Source organism: Lynx rufus, unplaced genomic scaffold (genome assembly GCF_022079265.1).
Source record: "Lynx rufus isolate CCGP_SWC_20201006 ecotype Redwood Valley unplaced genomic scaffold, mLynRuf1.p SCAF_13, whole genome shotgun sequence".
Lineage (NCBI taxonomy): Eukaryota > Metazoa > Chordata > Mammalia > Carnivora > Felidae > Lynx > Lynx rufus.
Window position 1 is genome coordinate 53687418 of NW_025814827.1, and position 26913 is coordinate 53714330.

A 26913-nucleotide genomic window follows, 5' to 3' on the forward strand; every position below is an offset into this window, starting at 1 on the left:
CTCTATAAAGCAAAATAGACAAATGCAGCACTTGACACATAGGAATTTCAAAGGAAGACAGATCTCATAGAAGTAGACAAAAATGACTTATAGACAACTAAACAAACAAATACGTAAATTATACAACTTCTGCCATGTGAGATTGTAAATAAAAAGATTCTCACAGTCCATTGCATAAAGAGATGACCTATTTTCATAGGTCATCATAGAAGAAAAATAGTATATAATGTGGCACACCTAGCACTATGGTACATGTAATAGTGCTATTTCTTTGGTAATTGTTGATTACTTCCTTCTCTAATTTTTGTCTTTTGCATATTCTCTGATGGTCTGCAAAGACTGGAAGAGTTTGGTGAGGCAAGAAGCGTCGAAGTGAATGCCTTCTAAAACCAAAGCATTTTTCCTGCTCTAGAGAACTAGTTAATAGTCATGTGGTTCTTAGACATATTCTTACTGAGGCCTTTTTTCCATTTTATAAAGACCTTGAAGATGAAAAAGGAACATACAAAACCCTCAAACATTTGATCTGTATAACTTGAACTGTGGTGAATATGAGACTAGGCTGTATTTTCTGTTCTCTTGAAGACTAAAGACAAACCAAAGGTGACCCTGCCCTCTTCTATGGTAACAAAAGCCACTTGGCCAGGTATCTTCATAAATGCCTGACTTAGTCATTTGCTTCAGAACCAGTGTCAGTAGTAGTAGTATTAGGGTAGTATTGGTATTATATTCTGAAACTATCAAATGTGTGATACGTTATAAAACAAATGAGTAATTATGGGATCTTCTAATTCTATCACCCCTGGTTCTTGAGAACCAAGATTCTTGGTGTGGAAGAAAAGAGATATTGATGTAGTACAGAAGATATTTGATAAAATCAGTGCAGTCATGAATTTGAATTGGAAATATCACTTATGAACTCATAAGGTGTTTTATTTTTAAATATTCATATTTCTTTCTCTGTTAATTAAAAAAAAAGAAACAATGACTAACTCAGTAGTAATGAGCATCCCTATTGCACAAATTATAGTCTGGAAAAACTTTTTCCATTAAATGAAACCAAGGCTTTTTAGAGAAATGGCTAATTTCAAGTCTATAAATAGACAAGATGAGCAAGGAAGCTATTGAAAACAACTAGAACAATCAACTTGAAGTCAAGTCAAAGGGGATCCCACTGGCCAATGATGGACAATCTGAGCTTCAATAAGATTGAGAATTGTAATGGATCAAAACTCATCAAATATGTTTAAGTTAATGAGTATTTGATACTAAGTAAATCAAATGGTTGGTTACCTTCTGATTTGACAGAAGAGCAGTTCATTATCTTGAAAACTGAGTAACAAAAAGAATCAAGCATTTATCTTGACTTTCCTTTGTGAATTGTATCACTGTAAACAAATAGTTGATAAAGGGAAGCTTCTTCTAATAAAGTTATCCCAGCTATTAAATGAAAACAAAATGATAGAATATCATCATTCTGCAACCTCCAAAGCATTAACAGATTGAGGCAAAGAGCACCAACTATCAGAATAGTTGGTATCATCAACTGTCACAGAAGAGCTAAACCAAAGTTAAAAGCCTCTTGCTGAAAGAACACAACAGTACTTACACTTTTGTTAAAGAAATTGAACATACGACTAATTAGACCTCAAGATTCAGCTGCCAATTTGAGGGAAGTAGAGCAGACAGAGGAATCTACATGGTGACTGCAATCAACAAATCCTAATTATGGGAAACTCTGCAGGTCTAATGCCCCACGATCTTCAACAGATAAATTGTATGAAAAAGGAATATATATGGAATCTATAGATTAAAAAAAGGCTTAAAGGACATATCAAGTGAAACACTGGGCAAAAGTAAGTCATAGTATCTAGGAATGCATACTTGGGTAATAAAACAGAAAGAGATGTGAGTCAGGATAGGGGTCACTTTCACAGAGATAGAGGGCCTATGATGGGGAGGAGGTACATGGCTGGAAAATTTTTGACCTGGGTATTGGTTACAAGGATGTTTGTTACCAAGCTATATGTTTTTGTGTGATTTCACATATCTGTTTCATTCTATAAGTGTAAAAGAACAGAAAAAAAAAGCATGTTAAACAAGTCTGCAGGCTTGATGCTGACCTAGGGATTATCATAACACTGTCAGCAGTGGGTAAAAAAGTTGTGGAAATCATGTTCTGGGGCAAAATGAATGTAAGTTGTACTGTAGACACATCTGGATAACGTCAGTGGTGGGCTACCTCTCAAGCTGCTGGGAGATTTTGTTTTTATGATTGTGTAGCAACAGGTGTGCATGTGGTTCCCTTTTTAGTATCAGCTGGACTAGACAGATGACCCATCATTGTCTCAGTGTTTTTCAGCATGCGGTGCTGAGAACACTGGCATCATGGCCACTCTGTTGTACTTAAGAAACTGCATATCTCTTGGTCCCATCTCTCTTCAAAGGAGCAGCCCCAGAATCTGTATGATTCACAAGCACACTGTAGTGTAAGAACCACCACTGACTTCTCTGTCAATTTCTACCTGAAATCATTTCTATGAAGATGTGGGAAGTATAGATCTTCTAAGCAATTTCCAAATGGGCTGTTTAGAGTCAAGGCCACAGCTATGATTTTCGTTAATGAGTGAACTTAGATTTTGAATCTTTATGTAGTTGAGTCATGTAGAACACTGTGTGTGAATGTGTCTAAGCAATAGCCCAATAAAACATTTTCTCCAGTGTGCAATAACAATTGTCAATTTTGTTCTCATCTTTTTTTGCTAAGGGTTTTTTTTTCCCTCTCATACAAGTGAGAGCCTGAGATTAGGAAGTGAAAGTGATATTTCTAAAAAAAATTTTTTAACATTTATTCATTTTTTGAGAGATAGAGTGTGAGTGGGGAAGGGGCAGAGAGAGACGGAGACACAGAATCTTAAGCAGGCTCCAGGCTCTGAACTGACATCAGTTCAGACATGGGGCTCGAACTCAAGGACCGTGAGATCATGACCTGGGCTGAAGTCAGATGCTTAACTGACTGAGCCATCCAGGTGCCCCAAAAGTGATATTTCAATCAATGAATCCTCTGAAGTTTTTAAATAACAATACTAACAACAACAGCAACAAATTTTAAATCATGAAAAGAAGAACTATGTAGATTTGGATGTGGCCAGGTATGGCCAGATAGAACTTCCAGCTGGTCCTTTATCAGCGGAAGACAGAGGAGACTTTCAGAATATGAGAGTGGAAGTGTAAAGGCTTCCAAGTTTATATTCGCCATCTTCCTCCTCTTTCTATCATCCTCTTTACTCTCCCCAACCTACATGCTTTTTCAGCCCCTTTACTGATCAAGACAGCTGACATCCAGTGTCAGCTGCTTGCATTTGCCAATTGAGCGCCACTCAGTGTGGATTCACTTAAGAGAGGACACTAAACTAGTCCTCACTTTATGGGGATTGATTTGTGAAACACAGTATTCTATTCAGTTGAATTCTACAAACATCCTCTGAACACTGACCAAATGTGTGGCAGTATGCTACTAGCAGTGTGGCATGATAGACACAGAGACAATTAAAATGCATTTCCTGCATCTAGAAAGGTTCAGTCTGGTCAGAGTAATGGATGAGTTATAGCTAATGATAACAGCAAAATGATTTGCACATAAGTAATTTCCTTTCAGTCCTCATACTTTCCAAACTGTAGCAATTAAAAGGGTAACAACTGTTTGCAGCCATAAGTTCTTCAAACTCTGGAGAGAAGTATGTACTGTGATGACCATTAAAAGTCTCAGGACCCCTCCCTCCCTCCCACCACAGCCATTCTAATATGATAAAGATAGGAGATATGATATGATAAAGAAGAAATGATATGATAAAGAAGAAACCAGGACCACTAAGAAAGTATATTTGTGGGGTGCCTGGGTGGCTCAGTGGGTTAAGCGTCAGACTTTGGCTCAGGTCATAATCTCAGGGCTCCTAGGTTTGAGCCCTGCATTGGGCTCCTAGGTTTGAGCCCTGCTTGAGCAAAACTCCTAGGTTTGAGCCCTGCTTACAGCAGAGAGCCTGCTTCGGATCCTCTGTACTGCCCCCCCGCCCCACGCCCCTCCCCTGCTCATGCTCTCTCTCAAAAATAAATAATCATTTTTTTAAAAAGTATATTTACTTGAGGAAGGGAAAAAAGAGGGAGAAGTCCAATTTGGGGAAATAAAATACCTTGTCATAGGAATATCTGTCTGTTTTTTGGAGAAAGCACAGCTTTGAAAGTCAACTGAAGATGACATTAATACTCTGCAATAGGAAGTTTTTAATATAAAATTGCAAGGTTCAGGGGCGCCTGGGTGGCGCAGTCGGTTAAGCGTCCGACTTCAGCCAGGTCACGATCTCGCGGTCCGGGAGTTCGAGCCCCGCGTCAGGCTCTGGGCTGATGGCTCAGAGCCTGGAGCCTGTTTCCGATTCTGTGCCTCCCTCTCTCTCTGCCCCTCCCCCGTTCATGCTCTGTCTCTCTCTGTCCCAAAAATAAATAAACGTTGAAAAAATAAATAAATAAATAAATAAAATAAAATTGCAAGGTTCAGTTCAAATGGCTCACTTTCACAGGGATAGGCACATATGAGGTTTTCTTTTTCTTGTTTTTAAACCAAGTGACTGTAGTGTTCCCTTGATCTGCACTTTAAAATAAAAGCCCATGTATTAGGTAGGAGTCTCCTCTCAGTTTTTTTTTTTTCTAGTGAGTGAACACACACACATACAGTGGGCATATCTACAATTGCTAATAAACAAAATGAGCAGTCAGGATGACATGGCGTTTTGCAGTAAGACTAAAATATGTATAGAAAATGCCTCTTGATATTAAAAAAAATTCTTAATGCTTATTTTTGAGAAAGAGAGAGACAGAGTGTGAGCAGGGGAGGGGCAGAGAGAGAGGGAGGCACAGGATCTGAAGCAGGATCCAGGCTCTGAGCTGTCAGCACAGAGCCCGACGTGGTGCTCGAACCCACAAGCTGTGAGATCATGACCTGAGCTGAAGTTGGATGCTTAACGAACTGAGCCACCCATGTGCCCTGCCTCTTGATATTTAATTCTAGTCTTAGTGACTTTAGATCAGGAAAACATTTTATAACTGTAATTCAAAAATGTAATTTACATTTTTCTAAATGTAGTGGTCCGTGCTGGCTAAGATGAAGATTCAAGAATTTTGAAACTCTGTTAGGAAAACATTGGAAGTGGAAGTGAGACCTCACTACCCTTTAAAAAGCATGCTTTAATTCACAATTTCCTAGAAAAGACATTTGAATGTGTCCCACAGTTACACAAATATAAGTCAGGAATGTTTTAAGGGAAACAGTGAAATTACTTTTAGGAGAAAAGAGAAAGAGAACACTATTTGGGGTTGTAGATGAATGGAGAAGTCCCTGCCAATTACTGTTTGTTCCTATGGAGAGGCAGATTGTAGGTCTTGGGGGGATTTGCTGTGTTTTCTCATGGGGATTGCATGTGGGGCAAAGCAAGAAGCGGAAAGAAGTGGGAAGGACTGTATTAATGGGACTTCATGAAACTGAGGTGCCTAGTATTGCTTTGGTACCTGGGCGAGGAAGTTGTAGGAAGGGTGGATTTCCTTCCAAAAATACACACAGAGCCTGGAGATTGACACTTTGGGACCCTTTGGAAGAATGTTGGTCCATGGATACTTGTACTTTCACAAGAAAACCTTCAAGATGTCTTGAGAATGGTTGAGAAGGGGCATGGTGGCCTTATGGTGAGACAGCAAACAGATCCCTTCCCAGGGACAAGTAGCAGAAGCTGAAGCAATTAGAGCACTGCCATGAAAGGTATCCTCATCTTTCTCCCATGCTAGTGGAAACTGAACATACCGGTTAAATACATATCAGTACTCTGTCTAGAAAAGATAAGATACAACTGAAAAATATACAACAATCCTACACACAAAAAAGAATAAACATAAACACACATAAACACACAACTCTCTTACGTAAACACACAAGTAAATTAAAAGAAAAACACCCAGGGGTGCCTGGGTAGCTCAGTTGCTTAAGTGTCTGACTCTTGATTTAGGCTCAGGTCATGATCTCACAGTTCGTGGGTTCAGGCCCCGCTGGCAGTGCAGCCTGCTTGGGACTCTCTCTCCCTCTCTCTCTCTCTCTCTGTCCCTCTTCCCACTCATGCTCTCTCTCTCAAAATAAGTTAATAAATTAAAAAATAAAATAAAAAAAATAAAATAAAATAAAAGCACCCAACCAGCTGGAGTTTATTTGTAAACTCCAGCCTCAGGTCAGTGTTTATATGAGCTGCTTCAGTAACCACAGGAGATTCCTGCTTCAGACAGGTGGCAGCAGCTGCAATTCTGAGACCACAGGTGTCAAGAAGGTTGAGTAAAGCGGGCAGTTGGCAACATAATGTATTCAATGCATCATATTCTGTGAGTAATTGAATGCCACAGAGACTACTGTGCTGTGTGTGGATTAAACAAAATGAAGAACGTCACTTTCCCACGTTAACACAGTCATGTCTAAGGAAAAAGTCTTGATGCAACTTTGAAGATATATTGTTAACCACTGCCATTTGGTTTAGTTCACTTTGAGATGGGCTCTAGATTAGTCTCATTTTCTTTTATACTTGCCAGGAAATAATGTGGAAGTTGTGGAATCAGGGATGTAGATAATAGTGCCGTGTAATGAGTGTGCTCTTTGTAATTTCCAAGAATCTGAAGGGAATGTGTGACCCGAAATTAATTTTTATATGCATTTTACTAAGAGACTATAAACTGGTTTTCTTTTCTTTCATTATTTTAAAAATGATCATACAGCAACATTGACTTTCTTTTTGGTACAGTTCTTTTTTGTACAGTTCTACAAATTTTAACCCATTTGGAGATTCATATAACCATCTCCACAGTCAGAATACAGAACAATTCTATCACCCCAAAACTCCCCTATGCTCTCAGTTTATAGTCATGCTCTCCCAACCCCAGTGCCTGGAAACCACTAATGTATTCTTCATCACTATAATTTTCTTCAAAGAATGTCGTATAAATGAAATTATATAGCATGCAATCTTTTGAGACCGGCTTCTTTCACTTAGCATAATGCCTTTGAGATTTATACAAATTGTTACATGTATCAATAGTTTTTCCCCTACTTGTTGTGTATTATATAGACGTGCCATAATTGTAATTTGTTTATCTATTTACCACTGAAGGACATTTAGGTTTTGGTGATTATGAGTAGCTTCTTTTCTTTTTTGTATGTGCCTAAGTTTTTATCTCTCTAAGGCAAACACTCAGGAGTGGGATTGCTGGGTTATATGGTAAGCGTATGTCTAACTTCATAGGAAATGGCTAAACTGTTTTCTAGAGTGCCTGTACCCTTTTGCATTCCACTAGCAGTGTAGGAGAGTGTCAGTTGCTCTGGCACTTCTGAGCACTTGGTATTTTTTATTGTATCCATTTAAAAAATGTATACAAGTATACATGTATACAGGTATCTCACTGTGGTTTTAATTCACATTTCTCTAATGGCTAGATGAGGCTGAAAGTTCTTTTTCATGTGCTTTTTACCATCATTATACCCACTTAGGTCAAGCGTTTGTCCAAGTCTTTGCCCATGGTGTAATTATATTGGGTTTTTTCTTACTGTGAGTTTTGATAATTCTTTATATATAGTAGCTCCCACTTATCTGTGCTCAATAGTAGTCTGGAAGCAGATGATCCTCCTTCTGACATATCGTCAAAAGGTCAATAGTAGCCTGATGCTACATCACAATGCCTATGTCATTCACCTCACTTCATCTCATCACATAGGTGTTTTATCACCTCACATCATAGGAGGAAGAAGGGTGAGAACTGTACAATAAGATATTTTGAAAGAGAGGGAGAGAGAAAGAGGCCATATTCATATAACCTTTATTACAGTACATTGTTACTATTGTTCTATTTTATTATTAGTTATTAATTTCTTACTGTGCCTAAGTTATAAATTAAACTTTATCATGTATATGTATCATGGTATGTATATATAGGGGGAAAACAGAGTATATATAGATTTCAGTATGATCTTTTGTTTCAGGCATACACTGGGGATCTTGAACATATCTCCCATAGATCAGAGGGAGTTAGGGTATTCTGGATATAAATCCTTTATTGAATAGGTGATTTGCAAATATTTCCCCAGTAACTTATCTTTTCCTTAAAAATACCTTTCACAGAGTAGAAGTTTTATATTTTGATGAAATAAATTGTGTTCTTTTATGAGTTGTGTCTAATATGCCATGACTAAGAAAAATCAGTGCCAAACCCTGGGTCCATATTTAGGGCGACCACACTGACATCTTCTACTCCCTGGAATGCCCTTCTCCACCTCACCTTCCTGGTCTCCTTGAAGACCCAAACTTTACTTCCTTAGAAAAGCTTTCTTGTCCCTTTCCTCCTTGCCTCCTTGGGCACAGTCATTTCCTCCTCATTTGTGTACCCTCTGTGAATACTTATCTTCCCAACTATGGCTTCTGGTTACATGCTCCTTCCTACCAGGCAAGGAACTCTGGGGTAGGGGGGCAAGCCCTGGCCTTATTCAACTTTATATCCCCAGCACATTCACTGAAAAAACAGAAGTGACTGATTTCTAAAGACATTATTCTTCTATCCTTAATAATTATGGGTCGTTCCAGGGACAATTTAAGGATCTCTAAAAACAAATGTTATTGTTTGAATAAGAACATTTAAAAACTACCCTAAACTTAAAATTTTGTTATTCTTTGAGACATCTGTTGATTGAGTCAACTAAATGGGCTTGATGGAGAATATATTTTCTCAGAGGAAAAGATATAAGGGAATAATATATTGATGTAGAGTCATGGGAGCTTTTGTGTAGCTAAAGCAATTGATACCAATTGATGATATTGAAAAGTAAAACTAAACAATTCTATCTACTCAAGTTTTTGTTTATTGTCAGTATGTTGAAGTAAGATCCTGATTGTCAAAATTCTTGAGTGCCCAACTTAATGATAGTCACTAATTATATGAAGAGGTGCTGGGGAACCAATCGACTAGTTGGGGAGAACATTCATCAACCAAAATATATACTCTGGAAATGAAGCTACATTATGATGATGATGATAAAATCTTCACAAATTATATGAAACAGCATTTTTTTCACCATATTCATAGGAAGTTAGATTTTTTTTTTCATTTGTTCATAAGAGAACAAGACAGGCAAACTTCTGAAGGTTAAATGGTTTGTCTTGGCATCCTTTGCTGCCTTTCTCTGGATCTGCTTTTCTCCTACCTCCACACAGTCCCAGAGTCCTCTAGCTCTCTGTGGACATGGAATACAAGGGATGAGAGCTGCCTTTAAGGGAAAGAGACTGAATTTGGGGTTTTAGAGTGATAGAAGTCTGGACTGGTGGGTCTGTCCATGGTCACCTTGTCCCAAGTGAGGCATATTTGGGAATCATCTCTCCCTTTGAATCTGGAAAGGGTTCCATGGCTGTCACTCATACAGTCTTCAACGTCCTCATCCCCTTCTTGATCTTATCTCCTTTACACTCAGGTTTCTGCCTACTAACACCCTCTATAGAAATAGGAAAGAACCTGAAATCAAACATTAACATTTGTTATGAATTTTAGTCACTAAACCAGCTTAACCAGTCATTGCCATGTTAAATTTGACATCTCTAATTGTATAATGTTAATGTTAGTGTTAATGCTCTCAGTAAGCAGATGGAGAGAAATATTTTTGCTTATACATCTTTAAGACGTGTGTGTGTGTGTGTGTGTGTGTGTGTGTGTGTGTACAGTCCTGAACCGGAAGGGATTGTTTCTTTTTGTATTCCTAAATCTGTGAATCTAAAATTGCTAACTTTTTTTCTAGCAAGTAGCACTGCAGTGCTCAAAAGTTTGTTATATGCTGAGCAGTTTGGCCATGTGAGTTGAGTCCAGTCTCCAGTTGCTATCTACTTGAGTCACATGTCCAGTCAAGGCCGAACACTAGTGATTCCTTATATGCATCAGTGGGGCTCTGGTCTGACCCTCCTCTCTCCCCGACCCCACCTCAAATGCTTCCTCTTCACCTTGCTAATTTAGTGCCCACAGGGCCTCCAACAGGTCAGATCTCTCAGAGCCTTTTAATTCCAAACAGTCTCTGCTGGAAGGAAGCCATTTAGCAAATCCTTTTTAAAAGTTTCTAATACCTAGTTATCTGACTGCATTAAAATAAACAGAATGTCAATAATATTCCGCTTCTTTCATATAAACGTATGGCAAATTGGCAATAGTTAAGGGTCTAAGGCTTAGAAGCTTCAAACTGATTATTCTTTAAATGTTTGGTTGACATTTATGTAGAGGGACAGAGGAAAGCAGATTTTATATCATTAAAAAGTATGTACAGATTCAGAATCACTCAGTTATTTCTCTCAACAAACCTCTCATCGAATATTCCAAGTATAGTATGTTTGGGGGAGGGTGTACATACTTTCACACACACACACACACACACACACACACACACACACACACACACCCTACACATACATCTGGAATTCTTGTTCTACAGTTTGTGTGTGCATGTAATTTTGTCAAACCAGACACCTGGTGACAGAGTAGAGGGCATACAAATGATTAAATAAATGAATAGACCCCAGAAAGTTGTACCATGCTATGCATTATTTAGTTTCAGAATTTCAGCAGACACTGCACGTGCACATTGCGAAAATACTCGATAGAGGTGAGCTCTTGTGGGGACAGTGTTTCTTTCTCTCAGGGCCCATCTGTTTCTGTAGGAACAGGGGTAATTTCTATTTCACAGATATGTAAGGAGGAGGGTGTGAAGACCTTAGTTAACTGGCACCGTTGATGCTTTAGTGCCCCTTATACATTGTTTCCCCTGGATAGTTGCCTGGCAATCTTGACCATGGCCTGGGTCTGATTAAATTCCTACATTCATCATGAAGGAACCAAATGATGTGTAAGAGGAGTGATGGCATGTTGTTTTGATGGTGCCAAGACTGTATATAACATATTATATGGGAAGGTGGGAGTGGGGTGGTTGAGAAATGACTCTTTGGCTATTCTGAGCAGGTGGCATAATAGTTACCCAAACCTTTTCCTGTCCTAGGTATATAATGTATTCTGAATCGGCAGGATCATAGTAGGGCCCAGGAGACTGATATTAACAAATCCAAGTGAGGAAATCAAGAATGTGAGAAAGTGGAAAACACTGCCAAGGGTGTGGTTGAAGTGATCACTATAGAGGCTTTGCAGGAGGGGGTGGTTTATGAGAAAAAGGGGTGGAGGGGGCTGGTGGCCTAGATGAGGTTGGAGAACACCTGTAGTGGGAGAATGGGAGTGAAAAAGACAAAGAGAGTTTGGGGGCACAGGAGACTTTCTGATACTGTTCCACCGGTAGAGTGGTGACAAGGTCCAGAATAGAGATATGGCAGAGTTGTCCTAATGGAGTAGTCATGAAGGTCTTAAGGGTTGTGGAGTAAAGGAAACTTGAGGCAAGGGTGTTGGTTGGTTCATCAGTGTAAACATTACCTCAGGTAATGGTCTGCTCAATAGGGAGAGGAAAACTGAACCATATGCGTTCTTCAGTGTGAGGAGTGCAAGAGAATGTAGGTAATAGCAATGAAGAAGGAAGATGGGAAGGCATAGCAGAGAGTAGACACCTAGTAGAAACAAAGGGTGTTAGTATGAGGGCAAAAGAGTAGTGATCAGAAAGTGTAAAGAAGCAGTGAGGCTTGCCCTTCCCCCATCTCTCAGGTGAGGGCTGGGAGAAGGAACAGACTTCAATGGGATAGCAGTGGGGGAAGCAGGAACCCGGGACAGAGTCACGTTTGGGTAAGAGCAGGAGATACATGTACTATTCTGTGAAAAAGTTATGGAGAATTTCTTATACAATGGACTGGGAGTATTAGCCAGGAAAGTGCACAGTGTTTGTAAGAGATCAGCAGTGGGAGGAAGGGAGTTCCCCAAGGTAACACAGTACTACATGGAAATGAGCATCCTAAGAGGGCAAAGGATACAGGACATTTACTCTGGGGTGGTGGTTGAGGTATCAAGAATAAGAAGTGTGGGAAATAACTGGAGTAAATGCTCCAAGGAGGCATCTGTTGAGATCCCAGTCAATATGGACTATTTGATGATAGCAGTTAGAGGCCTGCCCTGATGTGCTGAAGGCCAGCAGAGACTGGCTAATCTGGCTTTGAGTGGTTTCCATGTACTGGTTGATGAGGTAATGTGATTTTTGCACCAAATCTTTTTTGGACTGCATGTGCTCATGGGCCACATTAGTCAGAACTTTACCTAATTAGGATTCCAAAGTCTGTTTAAACTTTTAATCTATTTCAAATTATTACCACCAATTTACATAAGTATCACCAATTAGTTCTTGAGTTTCAAGAAATAATATTGGAGCACTTATTGGAGTTTTACAATAATTTTTATTAAAAATTCAGCACAATTTTATGTCATTCTTCAATAGATTTTTTTTTGCCTACTATTACACATTAAATACAGATTCCATTTTAGTTTTTCTTTAAAAATGAGTAATTGAATTGTATGAAATTGAAAAGTTATGTTTCCAGCTAGACTGACTGTTTGGATAGTCATGATAGGGCTCAGACCTCAAATGTTATCCTACATTTTAGCCTTAATAAAAATCATAAATAAAAGTCCCATTTAAAAAAATCACTGATGCATAACTAAACATGAGTCGCTGAGTACTTTAGCTGACATGTTCATCCTTTTGATGCTTAATGGACTCAAATTGCTCGAGTAAATATTACCATTGATGCTACCCATTTTGTGCTGCCAGCCTCTGACAGCACAATTGAAATTTGGGAAATTGTAAGGACAAGTGAGATATCCGGCACCAAATCTGCCTACCTAATAGTATGTGTGGAGGAGATTGAAACTTTGATTTAGTAATGTTTTTATTTAAAATGTCCAGGTCTTAAAAACACAGCCGTATTTTGTCTTTTTTGTCCTTGGAATTTTTCTGACTTTCTTTCTCTGTCAGAACTATAAATATAGAGAATAAATTGATGGTTTCCAGAGCGAAGGGGAGGATGGGGGATGGACAAAATGGGGGAAGAAGAGTGGGAGATACAGGCTTCCAGTTATGGAATGAATAAATATCACAGGGATAAAAGGCACAGCATAGGGAATAAGTCAATGATATTGTAATAGTGTTGTATGATGACAGATGGTAGCTATACTTGCAGGGAGCATAGCATAAAGTTTAGAGAATTTGAATCACTATGTTGCATACCTGAAACTAATGTGACATTGTGTGTCAACTATAATCAAATAAAAAGGTTTTTAAAAAGAGTGATTCTGATTGTGAAGTGTGGGTTGAAATTTAGATACTCATTATGAATTTAAAGATGAAAATCTGTTCTTGTGGGAATGTGACAATTGTCCCTTACATCAAAGACCCCATGGCTTCTTGAGCATGGTTGGGTATTCCTATGAAGTGCACATTCTAGCCCACGTTTCTCCCTGCTACCTGTCTGGATGATGCCTCTCTCCTGAAACACTGTGTGCTCAGAGGAACTCGCCACTAGCAAAGAGATCAGCTGTTGGCTCCCTTGCCAGGATCACAAACAAACAGTAACTAAAGAGAATAGAGAGCGGATTTGTGAGGTGACCTCTTACCTTGGCTGAACTTTCAATCTGAAAGAATTGAATCTGAAAGAATAGTAGCATTTTTGTGGTTTAGAAAAAGATCAACTTACCTGCATGTACTGAAGGTCCAGTGGCCAAGAATACAGCCTGCAGCTATGTATCTGATATTAAATAAAGGCAAGTTAAATGACCATCAATGGGGGCACCTGGGTGGCTCAGTCAGTTAAGCATCCGACTTCAGCTCAGGTCATGGTCTCACAGTTTGTGGGTTCGAGCCCCGCGTCGGGCTCTGTGCTGACAGCTCAGAGCCTGGAGCCTGCTTTGGATTCTGCGTCTCCCTTTCTCTCTGCCCCTCCACTGCTCATGCTCTGTCGCTCTCTTTCAAAAGTAAACATTAAAAAAAAATGTCCATCAACTGATGAATGGATAAAGAAGCTGTGTTTTATATATATGATTGAATACTACTTGGCAATGAGAAAGAATAAAATCCTTCCATTTACAACAACATGGATGGAACTGGAGGGTATAATGCTAAGTGAAATAAGTCAGTCAGAGAAAGACAGGTATCATATGTTTTCCCTCATATGTGGAACTTGAGAAACTTAACAGAAGACCATGGGGAAAGGGAAGGGGGGGGAAATAGTTACAAACAGAGAGGGAGGGAGGCAAACCATAAGAGACTCAAATACAGAGAACAAAGTGAGGGCTGATGGGGGAGGGTGGGGGAGAGGAAAATGGGTGATGGGCATTGAGGAGGGCACTTGTTGGAATGAGCACTGGGTGTTGTATGTAAGCAATGAATCACGGGAATCTACCCCCGAAACTAAGAGCATACTGTATACACTGTATGTTAGCTAACTTGACAATAACTTATATTTAAAAAATAATTTAAAAAATAATTTAAAAAATTAAAAAACAAATAAAGGCAAGTTACCCAACCCGCAGTTTACCAGACCTTTTGGCCCTGGCAATTAGTGTGAAGTGAAGGAGTGACTTTTTTTTATCACCCCCCCCCGGCCCCTCCCACCCCCTGCCGCCACTGTCCCTAGGTTAAGGGAAAATAGCCTTCATGTATTTTGTTTTTCTTTACAGGACATTTGCGAAGATATTTCTGATCATGTTGAGCAAATCCATGCCCTCCTTGAAACAGAGTTCTCCCTGAAGCTGCTGTCCTACTCGGTCAATGTGATTGTGGACATCCACGCCGTGCAGCTCCTCTGGCATCAGCTCCGAGTCTCAGTGCTGGTCCTGAGGGAGCGCATCCTGCAGGGTCTGCAGGACGCCAATGGCAACTACACCAGGCAGACGGACATTCTGCAGGCTTTCTCCGAAGAGACAAATGAGGTGGGTATGTGAATCCAAGTCATGTGTCATCACGTGTGACCATTTGAAGAATGTTTTCGGCTCAGAGATGTGGGATAGGAACTTTTCGTAGGTAAATAATCAGGGCCTGAGCTGGTCTTTGAATCTAGGTATAGTGACTGGAGGCTAGGGTACTTTTAATGTGAATAAAGCTTTAGACCAGAGTTAATTCATACCTGATGGTTTGCCCAGATACCACCCACAGTTGTTGGTACTCACCTGGCTTCTTGCTCCCCATTCAGTTATTTGATAAATATTTATTGTGCTCTTACTATATGCTAAGCACTAGGTGCTAAGAGTATAATAGTGATCAAAATGTGGTCTTTTCCCTCAAGTGGTCTAGTAGGGGATAGAGACAGAAGGACAGACATTAAAGGCAGATTGTGATTAAGTCTACATATTGCTACTGGAAGATAGAAAAGAGGAACCTAATTCAGACAGGAAAGTCCCAGGTTGGACCTAAAGGAGAAGCAGTATTAGACTGGGTAACAAAGGTAGAAAATCTTCTAGGCAAAAAGAATGGCATCATCAAAGATCCAGACACAAGAGAAAGAATGACAGTCTCAGAGAGCTATAGAAAGGATTGGAGCAAAAAGTTTAAGGGACCAGGATTACCTATTAGGTAAGCAGAGGTCAGATTATAAAGATGAAAAGTCATACTAAAACTCGTATTAAAAGAATTAGAATATATTTTAGGGAAAGAAAAAGAGTTTGGGGAATTGACATGATTAAATTCATGCTTTAAAAAAAGTCATTCTGGATGTAAGAAGTCAAATGGGTTTCAGAATTTTACACAACCAATATATTTGTATTTTTTTGTACTCATATTAAGGGTATTTTAAAGAGCTTATTGCTGTCACTTTTGATGCATGGCTTAAGAATGAAGACTGTGAATTTTAATCCAAGTGAACTCTCCTAACCCCAAATAAAATTGACATATGTATGGGAGCAAAGCATTGTGCTAACTAAGCAGGGGCTGTGGTGTGTGTGTGTGTGTGTGTGTGTGTGTGTGTGTGTATGTGTAGATAGATATGGTGTGTAGAATCATAGAATGTGTGCATATACGTGTATATAGTCCCTTGGCTCTTGACATCCAGTTTAGTGCTCTACCTTTGGTTTTGTGGAAAATATATATTATAGAGGTTTACAAGATACATAAATAAGTAAGATTAACAGGTCTTATAATGAGTGTTGCATAATTTAGTATTAATGTTTCAGTGTCTCCAGCAATATCAACAACAACAAAACATGTTTGTGCTTATTCTCATAAATGATTTATACTTGTTGATTATTGTTTTCATGATGATGCTCTTGCTATAGCAAATTCCCTGCAGGCCCTGGAAGTTTATGAGAATCCAAATCTCCTAGGCTCACTTCTAGCTTTATGTCGTGTTCTTTTTTTTCATTCAGCTTTTGCTGCCATCAAGGCATTGGGGGAGGTGATACCAACTTCGGTAGAGCCCTGTTTTAATCATAAGGTGATCCATTGGTGTGTGTGTTAGTGCCCAGATGCCATCCCTCCCCGGTGCGATCCCTAGGTGGTCCTTGATTGGGACTCTTGTGGTCCTGAGAGGCTATTAAGAATCCCAAACTGTCCAACTTTGCCCTAAATCTGGTATTCATGAGGTATATGTAATGAGGTAGAGATGAGAGTTGGGAAAGATTTTTCTAAATTCTGAAGAGCTCTATAGAAATCTACCTGCCATCTTCAATCTATATATTTTTGTTGTTGTTTTTCCTCCTTATGTGTTCTGCTGGCTCTAACATCCAGTATCGATTAGTCATCAGATCTGCCTACTTTCTACTAATAGAGGGGGCATTAGAAATTATTGGATCAAACCACTTCCCTTTATATATTTATTTATTCATTAAATAAACATTTGCTAATCACCAACTCTTTGTTGTTGAGTGGGGGATAGAGCAGTGTTCTAGGATTTATTGTTATCATTGTTGTTGTTTTGTGGAATACTTTCATCATGTATTTGTGTCATTCATGAAGGGTAGCCCAGGTAATGATGAAAAAGCCATTGAGGCTAACTAATTGTCACTGGCCACTGTTTTATGTTTCAAGTTTATACTAAGTAGTATCCATTATGGTTCTCGCAATGTGAGCTCAACAGTTATTTACATATTTGATTGGAAACAATTTAGTGCATTTTCATATTTGGAATTCTTTAGTTCTGTCATAAATATGCAAGAATATGTTGTGTGAGGGATAAAGGAACAGTGGATTCTCAGCCATCGGCTTTGTTGACATTTTTCTATGAATTGAAGCACTGTTTCCATTACCATCCTTCCCAAAGCAATGGATACCTGATCCTATTTGTTTGTGCCTCTAGTGTGAATTCCATGAGACCATTTCAAAGACTGCTTAGTTTTATTTGTTTCTGCCAGCAAGCACACTGGGACTGTGAAAAATGGGAAGAGAATTGGGTTAAAATTCTAAGCTTCATCAGAATAAAGTCAGCTGTGGAAGATTTCTAGAATGAAGAAGGAAATGGCATAAAACAGGCTGATGACCTGGAATAGTAGATGTCCTTCCAGTGAAGGTGAATTCATTTTCTCTTTTTGTAAGTCAGTTGAGTTTCTGAGCCATATTAGAGGATAAGTTGGGAAGCTGAAAAAGTGGCAAGTTCTCTCTTTTCTGTCTTTGCAAAAACAAAATGTTAAGTTTCATTCTTGTATTTAAATATGAAGCAGACCATATTTGAAAACAAATTAACAAATGTTGTATTAAGATAAAACCAATCAAGTAAACAAATAAAAAGAACAGGGCAAAGCTCAACATTGTGTAAAAATGTGTTGTACTGAAATTTTTTATATTTCAGATACTTTGATAAACACTTTATATTTATTGTTTCATTTAGTAAAGAAGGTAAGAGATATTAAAAATAGTTCCATTTTATAGATGGGAAAAATTGAATCTAAGAGAGGTTAAGTGACTACCTCAGGGCATAAATCTAGGAATAAATAGAACAAAGAAAACTACCTCTTAATCAATCTCTATTATAATAATAGTGTTTTTTTCCTCCCTCTCTCCTCTGTCCCTCCCTTCCTTCCCACTTTCCTTTTACCTCCCCTAAATACTTATTGATTTCCTACTATCTGTAAGGCAGTAGGCAGTCAGAGATGAATGAGACCTGTTAGGAATCACCTTCATAATTTTGTTAGAGCCTCAAACAGTTCTGGAGGACAGGCAAGGATGGTCCCAGTATTCTTATTTTACAGATGATACTCTTGTATCCATCTTACAGATGACATGACTGAGGTTGAGGTAAAATCACACCAGTAGTGGTAACTATTAATAATATTAACACAAAAGCAAACAGTGATTAAGCCAGATGGTGTGGCAAGCACTTTACCTAAATGATACTTAACCCTCTCTGTGGGAGTGCACTTATCCTTCCAGAGCACACACACCATCACCCTTTGTGTTCTGTGAGCACTTGTCACAGGTCAGTTTATATAATGACAAAGTATACGCTAGATCTGAACTTCATGAGTGTTGGTACCGGATTATAATCATCTCTATCAACCACAGCACCTTATTAGAATCACTGTATATAAAAATCTGATGGGTTAAGTTGAATTAAATAATGAAGATAATCACTGCTTTAGGGATAGAAGACGGAGATACTATTTTAGGTTGGTGGAATAGGATCAATCTTGGAAATTAATCATTTGACTCATAATTTTAGCCTGTAGAAAATAGAGACTCTTTGAATTTATTTGTGTGTGTTTTCCTCTTGCCCACCAGTAAGAGGTCTGTGACTTTGTATGTTGGTAGTTGAAGCATAACAAACAGCATGTAGTGAGATTAGAGGAGGAAGGGGAAGGAGGGGCATATAAATTTTTTTTAGTGTACCCATGGTTAAAACCAGTAAATTCTATTTCAAACTCTCTTCTCATTAAGAACTCTAAATAAGGGCACAAAACTAACCCTGATGTGACCATGGACACTGATATAACTTTGGGGGCTTTTTAATAGGGAGATATTCAAATCTCTAAATTATGAGTATTAAATCTCATTCATTGGTAGCAAAATGCAGTTGTATAAAAAGAAAATGTCTAAGAAGACATTTGGAAGAGCTTCAGTTAATCATGGGTGAGGAACAAAGCAAAATTTTGTGTTTTCAACTGGGGGCAGGGGAAGGGTTTCCTTGATGTCTGAGACCAGATAGAAGCCAGCAATAAAGTGAATAAATTATCCATCAATAAAGTGAATGCATTACCATCTCCACAAAACATAAGCTTCATCTGAGAAACTGCTTCATAGCATATGAAATGGAGGTATATTCGAGCTTAGACATTGCTAGGCACCCATGACACAACTCACGGCACTACGCAATTAAATGTGATATCTCTGAAGAAAAAAGGACAGTAAAAACAACGCTCATTCTTCCCCACCTCCCTATCCACCCGAGACTATTAATTACACACATTAGAAAACTGTCTGGGACGACTGGTCCAGAAGAAAGCAATGGGGCTAAAAATATTAGTATTACTAAGCAATATTTTAGGAAATGAAACTCATTATTCATCTGCTCTGAGATACTTCAGAGAACTTTAAAAAAATGCCCCCTGCATGGTGAAATCTACAAAAAGTACTTTTGAAGAATGTTCTTAGTAACAAACTGTGTTTAAAAAATACCTCAGGTACATGCTTATCATTTGGTCTTTAGGGTATGAAATGGATACTCTATATGCTGTTTTTTGTTTTGTTGTTCAGGGAGGAATTTTTTTTTTCACATTAAAAGTGCAGCATTATTAAAAATAGTTACCCCTGAGTGACACTCAACCATGAACAGAAATCTTGGCCTGGTTGGGAACAGGACGGGAGAGGGTTCCCTTTGGAGCACTAAGTGTCTTTGAGTATGGCATTTTCTTTTCCAAACAAAGGACTGGCTAGGGAAGGGATCTCTAGGGGAAGACTTAGGAAAAGGCAACCATACTCTGTTATCTGAGATGTGGTTTCATGCCATATATTCATCTAATATTTCTTGAGTACCAGTTATTTTTGAGCATAACAGTCTCCCTGATCTTAAGATACTTAAGACAGTATCTCAAAATGGAGACCAAATACTTCCCCAGGGCTGCAGTATTCTACATGGCCAGAAACAGGCACCTGACACTTGTAAGGGTCTAATTTTTACCTGAACTGTCAAATTTCTTTTTCTCTACCCATCATAGAAACACTTTTACTTAAAATCTCTTTAACCTCACTGAAGTAGCTGCAGTGCTGTACTTTCATGACACAAATGATAGAAAATAATGCAAATTTCAACTAGTTAGTAATTTAAATACCAACTTATGGGATAGCTTGGGAACTTAACTATCATTAATAATACTAATTTTGTGAAGGAATAAGTTCTGAGTACTGAATTAAAAAATTTAAAAATACAACCTTGCTTTTATTTATTTATTGTTTAGCTTATAAATTAATTTGTTTTTTAATTTATATCTGAGTTAGTTAGCATATAATGTAACAATGATTTCAGGAGTAGATTCCTTAATACCCCTTACCCATTTTGAGCATCCCCCCTCCAGCAACCCTCCAGCAACCCTCTGTTTGTTTTCTTTATTTAAGAGTCTCTTATGTTTTGTCCCACCCCGTTTTTATACTATTTTTGCTTCCCTTCCCTGGTGTTCATCTGTTTTGTATCTTAAAGTCCTCATATGAGTGAAATCATATCATATTTGTCTTTCTCTGACTGACTAATTTCATTTAGCATAATACCCTCTAGTTCCATCCACATAGTTGCAAATGGCAAGATTTCATTCTTTTTGATTGCTGAGTAATACTTCATTACACACACACACACACACACACACACACACACACACACATCTTCTTTATCCATTCATCTGTTGATGGACATTTGGGTTCTTTCCATACTTTGGCTATTGTTGATTAGTGCTGCTATGAACATTGGGGTGCATGTGCCCATGCGAGAAAGCACACCTGTATCCCTTGGATAAATACCTAGTAGTGCAATTGCTGGGTTGTAGGGTAGTTCTATTTTTAATTTTTTGAGTAACCTCCATACTGTTTTCCAGAGTGGCTGCACCAGTTTGTATTCCCACCAGCAGTGCAAAAGAGATCCTCTTTCTCCACATCCTCACCAACATCTGTAGTTGCCTGAACAACCCTGCTTTTAAAATATTTTTTTAAATGTTTATTTATTTTTGAGAGAGACAGAGACAGAATGTGAGTGGGTTAGGAGCAGAGAGAGAGGGAGACACAGAATCAGAAGCAGTCTCCAGGCTCCGAGCTGTCGGCACAGAGCCCGACGTGGGGCTTGAACTCACGAGGCATGAGATCATGACCTGAGCTGAAGTCAGATGCTCAACCGACTGAGCCACCCAGGCACCCCAAACCCTGCTTTTAGATAAGAATTTCCATATTACTCTCTTAAAAATTGCATAAAGTATGACTTTTTTTTGACTGGCTCATTCGTCAGTGGATTTGTCTTCTGACTTTGTCATTTCATGGGCTTAGTCCAGGAATGAAGCATAAAAGCCACACAATTTCATTTAGATAATTATTGTTGAGATTGGCAGTTAATAATGGTTTCTCATTTTGTACAATGTAATTTAGCATAGGGATACCTCTCATTTTGATGACACTTTCCCCCTCAATATACTTGATCAGTAAAAGTAATAATATAATAAGTAGTAAGAGTGAACATTCATTGAGCACCTATCCATGTGCCAGACTTGTGTTTTGCATATATTATCTCCTTTAAAACTTACAACAGCCCTTGACATGGTTTATCATTTGCTTTTTACAGATGAAGGAAATGAGGTTTAGTGACATCAGGCTACTGGCTGATGGTCATATAGCTAATTAGTGTTGGAGCTAGAATTGGCTCTGAAACTTGGGCTTTTAGTCATTGGAGTTAGCTAAAACTACATAATCAGAGGAAGAAATTACATGAAGGCATAGAGATACGTTCCAAAATATCATCATTCACCCATTCATTCATTTATTCAACAGATGTATCTGTGAATACTTACTCTATGCACATCACCATGCCAAATGTTGCAAATGTTCTCGTGAGTCAGCCATTTTTCATGTGTTTGATACTCTCATGGTACTTACAAAATAGTGGAGAAACAAATTAATCAAGTAATCACAGAAGTATTTATTTATAGTTTGATGTAAATGCTTAAAAGAAAAACAACATAGTTTTATGAGAGCTTGTTAGAAAAAATGCTGACTTAGGTGGGAGTTTGGAATTTTGAAGAAGTGAAGCTTGGTCTGAGATTTGAGGGGTGAGTAAGAGTAAACTAGTTAAGGGGTATTGTAGGTGGGAAATGTTCTTGACAGAGGAAATAGTATGTACAAAGGCCCTGAGGCAAAAGAAACGCATTATGTTCAAAAACTGAAAGGAGGGCATTGCGGCTGGTATAGTCAGGGAGGGGAGAGTGGCTTGAAAGAGTCCTCTACATGACTGTCCTTGGAAGAGTTTGGATTTTTAACCCAGCAGCAGGAAGCTAATAAAGACTTTAAGCATCATATTTGTAATTTGTAAAGATTACTCTAGTGACAATGTGGAAAACAAACTGGAGGAGGGGGTATGTCTGTTTAAAATAATAGCCAATGAATCAAAGAAAATTATGATATAGAGGTCAGAGTGTGGACTCAGGGTCGGAAGGCCTGCATTTAAGGCCTAGTTCAGCCCCTAGTTGTGAGGCTGTATGCTAGTTACATACCTTCTTTTGGCTTAGGCTCCTCCTATATAAAACAGGGACAATGGTACAGGCCCCAGAAGAAAGTTATTGCGAGGATTAAATGAAAAAGTAATAGTAGTAATCAACCATCCCCACTTATAGATGAGGAAGCTGAGGCTTAGAAAAGTTAAATGAGGCTTATTAGTATTTATCTGAATGTTGTGGGTACCAGTAAGGGGAGTAAGAGATAAATGCAAGGTGAAGGTGGGAAGGGAGAGAAAATTTCCAAAAGTAAAACAAACAAATGAACAACAACAACAACAACAACAGCAACAACAACCAGTGCAAGGTTCTAGAATGACCAGCTCTTGGGATAACCTGGCTGAAAGGACACAGGGTCCAGCGGCCACATGACCTCTGCCTTCAGTTTGCTCACCCGGTTCTTCCTCCAGGAGAAAAGAGGCCTGAAGGGATAAATGACCCTCCATGTTTTAGTTTCCTTCATCTCCTAAGGGGCTAGATTAGACCAGGCTTTACTTAGCATGGTAGGCATCACAGGATTCCAGGGCCCTTCTGTCTTCAGCTAATCATCCATCAAAAATCTCCCTGTTTGTTGTGTGATATTAGAAACTGTATTAGTGATGACACAAAAGCCTTAATCACATAATTAAAGATTAAAAATTAATAATACTTGTAAAGCTATTTGATGGCATAGGGGGGTTTCAAATCAAACTGGGTTATCTTGAATTATAAATAACAAGGGAGAGAGGCACTTGGTACCTAACACACACAAATGGGAGTGGGGGCAAGAAATGCATGTCGAGAGAGAAAGAGGACAGGGACTGAGACGGTAAGGTTTTAATATTCATTACTCTTCCCCAGGTTTACCTGTGTCTACCTTCAAAAGGGTGGGTACAAACAGAAGCTGGTCTTGAACTATTTCTGTGATGTATGCAAATCATAGTTCACCTTCCTGTGATTTGTGAATATGACAAATATATATGAAATATGTAGTTAACACATCAAACTTAGTGTAATTAATTATACCACTTAAAAATATTTATTGGGCATCTTCTATAAGCTAACCACTGTGGTAGGTGCTAGAATGATAGCAAGGGGCAAAACAGATGTTCATGGAGATTTTACTCTTAACATTACTTGGTTCCCAGAATATCATTACATAAGGCATTGCATAAAAAATGAATTATTCAATGAACGGTATGCTATTTTAAAATAGAAAGTTAAGGCAATAATGGATATTTTTGGCTTGACCTTGACCATTTCTATCAAGGCTTTATTCTCCAGATTAAAGGAATATCCAATATTTAAGAACAGGATACTATATAAAGCAATATAATTGATTAATATGCCTTTCTGTATGTTAAACCAGAAGAAATTGAGACAGCTGCATTTTTGACCTTTACAGTGGCCTCTGCTGAGATTTCATTTGAACAGCAGTTGAGTGTAATTGATGTTGCATTTACTGAAACTGTTGCCCTTGTCTGTTTCAGGGCCGACTTGATTCTCTAACAGAAGTGGATGACTCAGGACAGTTAACTATCAAATGCTCTCAAAATTACTTGTCCCTGGATTGTGGTATTACTGCTTTTGAACTGTCTGACTACAGTCCAAGTGAGGATTTGCTCGGTGGCCTAGGTGACATGACCTCTAGCCAGGTCAAAACCAAACCCTTTGACTCTTGGAGCTACAGCGAGATGGAAAAGGAGTTCCCCGAGCTCATCCGAAGCGTTGGGTTACTCACGGTGGCTACTGACCCCATCCCTCCCAACTGCAGCGAAGCAGTCAGGGAGGAGAGGTCGCAAGTATCTCTTTCAACAGATGACAGAGGTGGATGCGAGAAAAACAGTGCTTCTACCGTCGAGGAGCCACCAGGCTTAATGCCCGGGACATCATCTTCAGGGGAAGCTCTGACAAATGCTGAACAACCCCCTTCTGAGGCTGTGAAGCAAGAATCCAGTTCCTCCTCCCAGCTTGGGGCAAAGAACCAACAGCCTCTGCCTTGTGAAAATGCAACTCCCAAGCGATCCATCAGAGATTGCTTTAATTATAATGAGGACTCTCCCACGCAGCCCACATTGCCAAAAAGAGGGCTTTTCCTTAAAGAGGAAACTTTTAAGAATAATCTGAAAGGCACTGTTACAAAGAAGCAGATGGCTGATCTCAAGCCTGAGTTGAGCAGAAGCACCCCTTCTCTGGTGGAAGCTCCTGACAGATCCAAGCTTTGTCTGGTGTTACAGTCTTCCTACCCCAACAGCCCATCCGCTGCCAGCCAGTCATATGAGTGTTTGCACAAGGTTGCAGATGGGAATCTTGAGAACACAGTCAAAAGTCACATTAAGGAAATATCCTCCAGCCTGGGAAGGCTTAGTGACTGCCATAAAGAGAAACCTCGACTTAAGAAGCCACACAAGGCCCCAGCAGAGGTGCCTCTGTGCCGAACACCCAAACGGGGAGCCGGTTCAGGCAAGCAAGCCGAAAACACGAGGAGCTCAGTAGTGTCGAATGGGATTCCTTCAGGTACTTCCAACGCCACAGAGAGGCCAGAAACAGACTCCGTTTCCACATCCTCACTGGAGCCGTGTAACCAGAGAAGTTGGGATGCTAAATTGCCAGTGAGGTCAGAGACATCCAGTTCACCACCTCTTACTCAAAGTAGTGAATCTTCTGCTGGCTCAGACAGCATCCTGTCTCCAGTGCCCCTTCTTTCAAAACACAAAAGCAAAAAAAGTTACTCCTCCTCCCCAAGTCACGTCACCAGGAACGGTCAGGTCGTGGAGGCCTGGTATGGCTCCGACGAATACCTGGCACTGCCCTCACACCTCAAGCAGACAGAAGTTTTAGCTCTGAAATTGGAAAACCTAACAAAGCTTCTGCCTCAGAAACCCAGAGGAGAAACCATTCAAAATATCGATGACTGGGAACTGTCTGAAATGAATTCGGATTCCGAGATCTACCCCACGTACCATGTCAAGAAGAAGCATACGAGGCTAGGCAGAGTGTCTCCCAGCTCGTCCAGTGACATAGCCTCTTCACTGGGAGAGAGCATGGAGTCTGGCCCCCTGAGTGACATTCTTTCTGACGAGGAGTTGTGTATGCCTCTCTCTGGTATGAAAAAATACATTGATGAGAAGTCGGAGAGAGCTTCATCCTCTGAGAAAAACGAGAGCCATTCTGCCACAAAATCTGCTTTAATTCAGAAACTGATGCAAGATATTCAACACCAAGACAACTATGAAGCCATATGGGAAAAAATAGAGGTAAGGTGGTCTTCTTGACTTGAAAGAGTTCCTCTATGATCTTTGGAAATAATGCTGGAAAAAGGTCAACCCCTGCCCATCACCATCATAAAAAGTGTAGCTATTTTTCATAATCCTGATTCCCCGAAGATAGAAAAGAAAAAGCCCAATGATCACTGCACTGTGGCAGAATGTGCATCATTAGGAACGACCCTTGTCAGTGCATTAGCTTTGTGTGGCGCTGCTTGGTGCAGGAATCTCTGTTGATATTGGTGACACCCATCATGACTCCTGGTGAATGGTGGGCCCCCTTGAATGGAACACGAAATAAAGCAGAACGGCAGCCGTGCACAGACCAGTACCTCAGGAGTATGTGAATGGAATATTGTAGTTGTCCTCACTGCTTTTTGATTGGTTTGTTCTAACCCAAGAACAGCTTACCATTCCCAATGTTAGCTCCTTATAGAAATAGACCAGATGTTTCTAATTAAGGGGGGAGACCTTGTTTTTCTTCAGTCTTCCTCCTCTTTGAGGCCCCTGTCTGATCACCACGCTCTCTGTACTGTGTACCATCCATGGGCTCTGAGATGAGGTGGGGGTGATATCTTGGATAAATCTGTACTTTTAGAATGGACTATTAGATGAAGTATTTGAGGGCAGATGTCAAAATTCTCTGGACTGAGCTCCATAATTTAAGCTGTGATTTAAGACACTGGATAAAAGTATAGTACACATGGACAGGCTAACCTGGAGGAGGAAAATGAAGGTGCCTAAAACAAAGGAAGAGTTAATGTCAATAGACAATAATAACATATATTAATGATTATTTTTACTAAGAATTTGTATATTCAATCCTCACAACATCCCTATTGTATGGTTAAGGGGACTGAGGCTGAGAGAGATCAGGTACCTGCTCTAGAACCCATACTTATTAGCTCAATGCTCCCATGCCTCTCAGTAAGGAAGTGATCAATATATACTGCATGCAAATACCGTAGTATTGGAA

At 39.3% G+C, this 26913-nt stretch overlaps 1 protein-coding gene across 1 annotated transcript in view; it reads left to right on the forward strand.

Annotated features, from left to right (window-relative positions):
- The window catches only part of AKAP6 (A-kinase anchoring protein 6), a 366558-nt gene that overhangs the window by 71604 nt on the left and 268041 nt on the right, over nucleotides 1-26913 (forward strand). Inside the window, exons 2-3 of the mRNA XM_047074636.1 lie at nucleotides 14707-14958; nucleotides 24162-25928. Coding sequence (XP_046930592.1) covers nucleotides 14707-14958; nucleotides 24162-25928 — 2019 coding nt within the window. The remainder of the gene's footprint in view (nucleotides 1-14706; nucleotides 14959-24161; nucleotides 25929-26913) is intronic.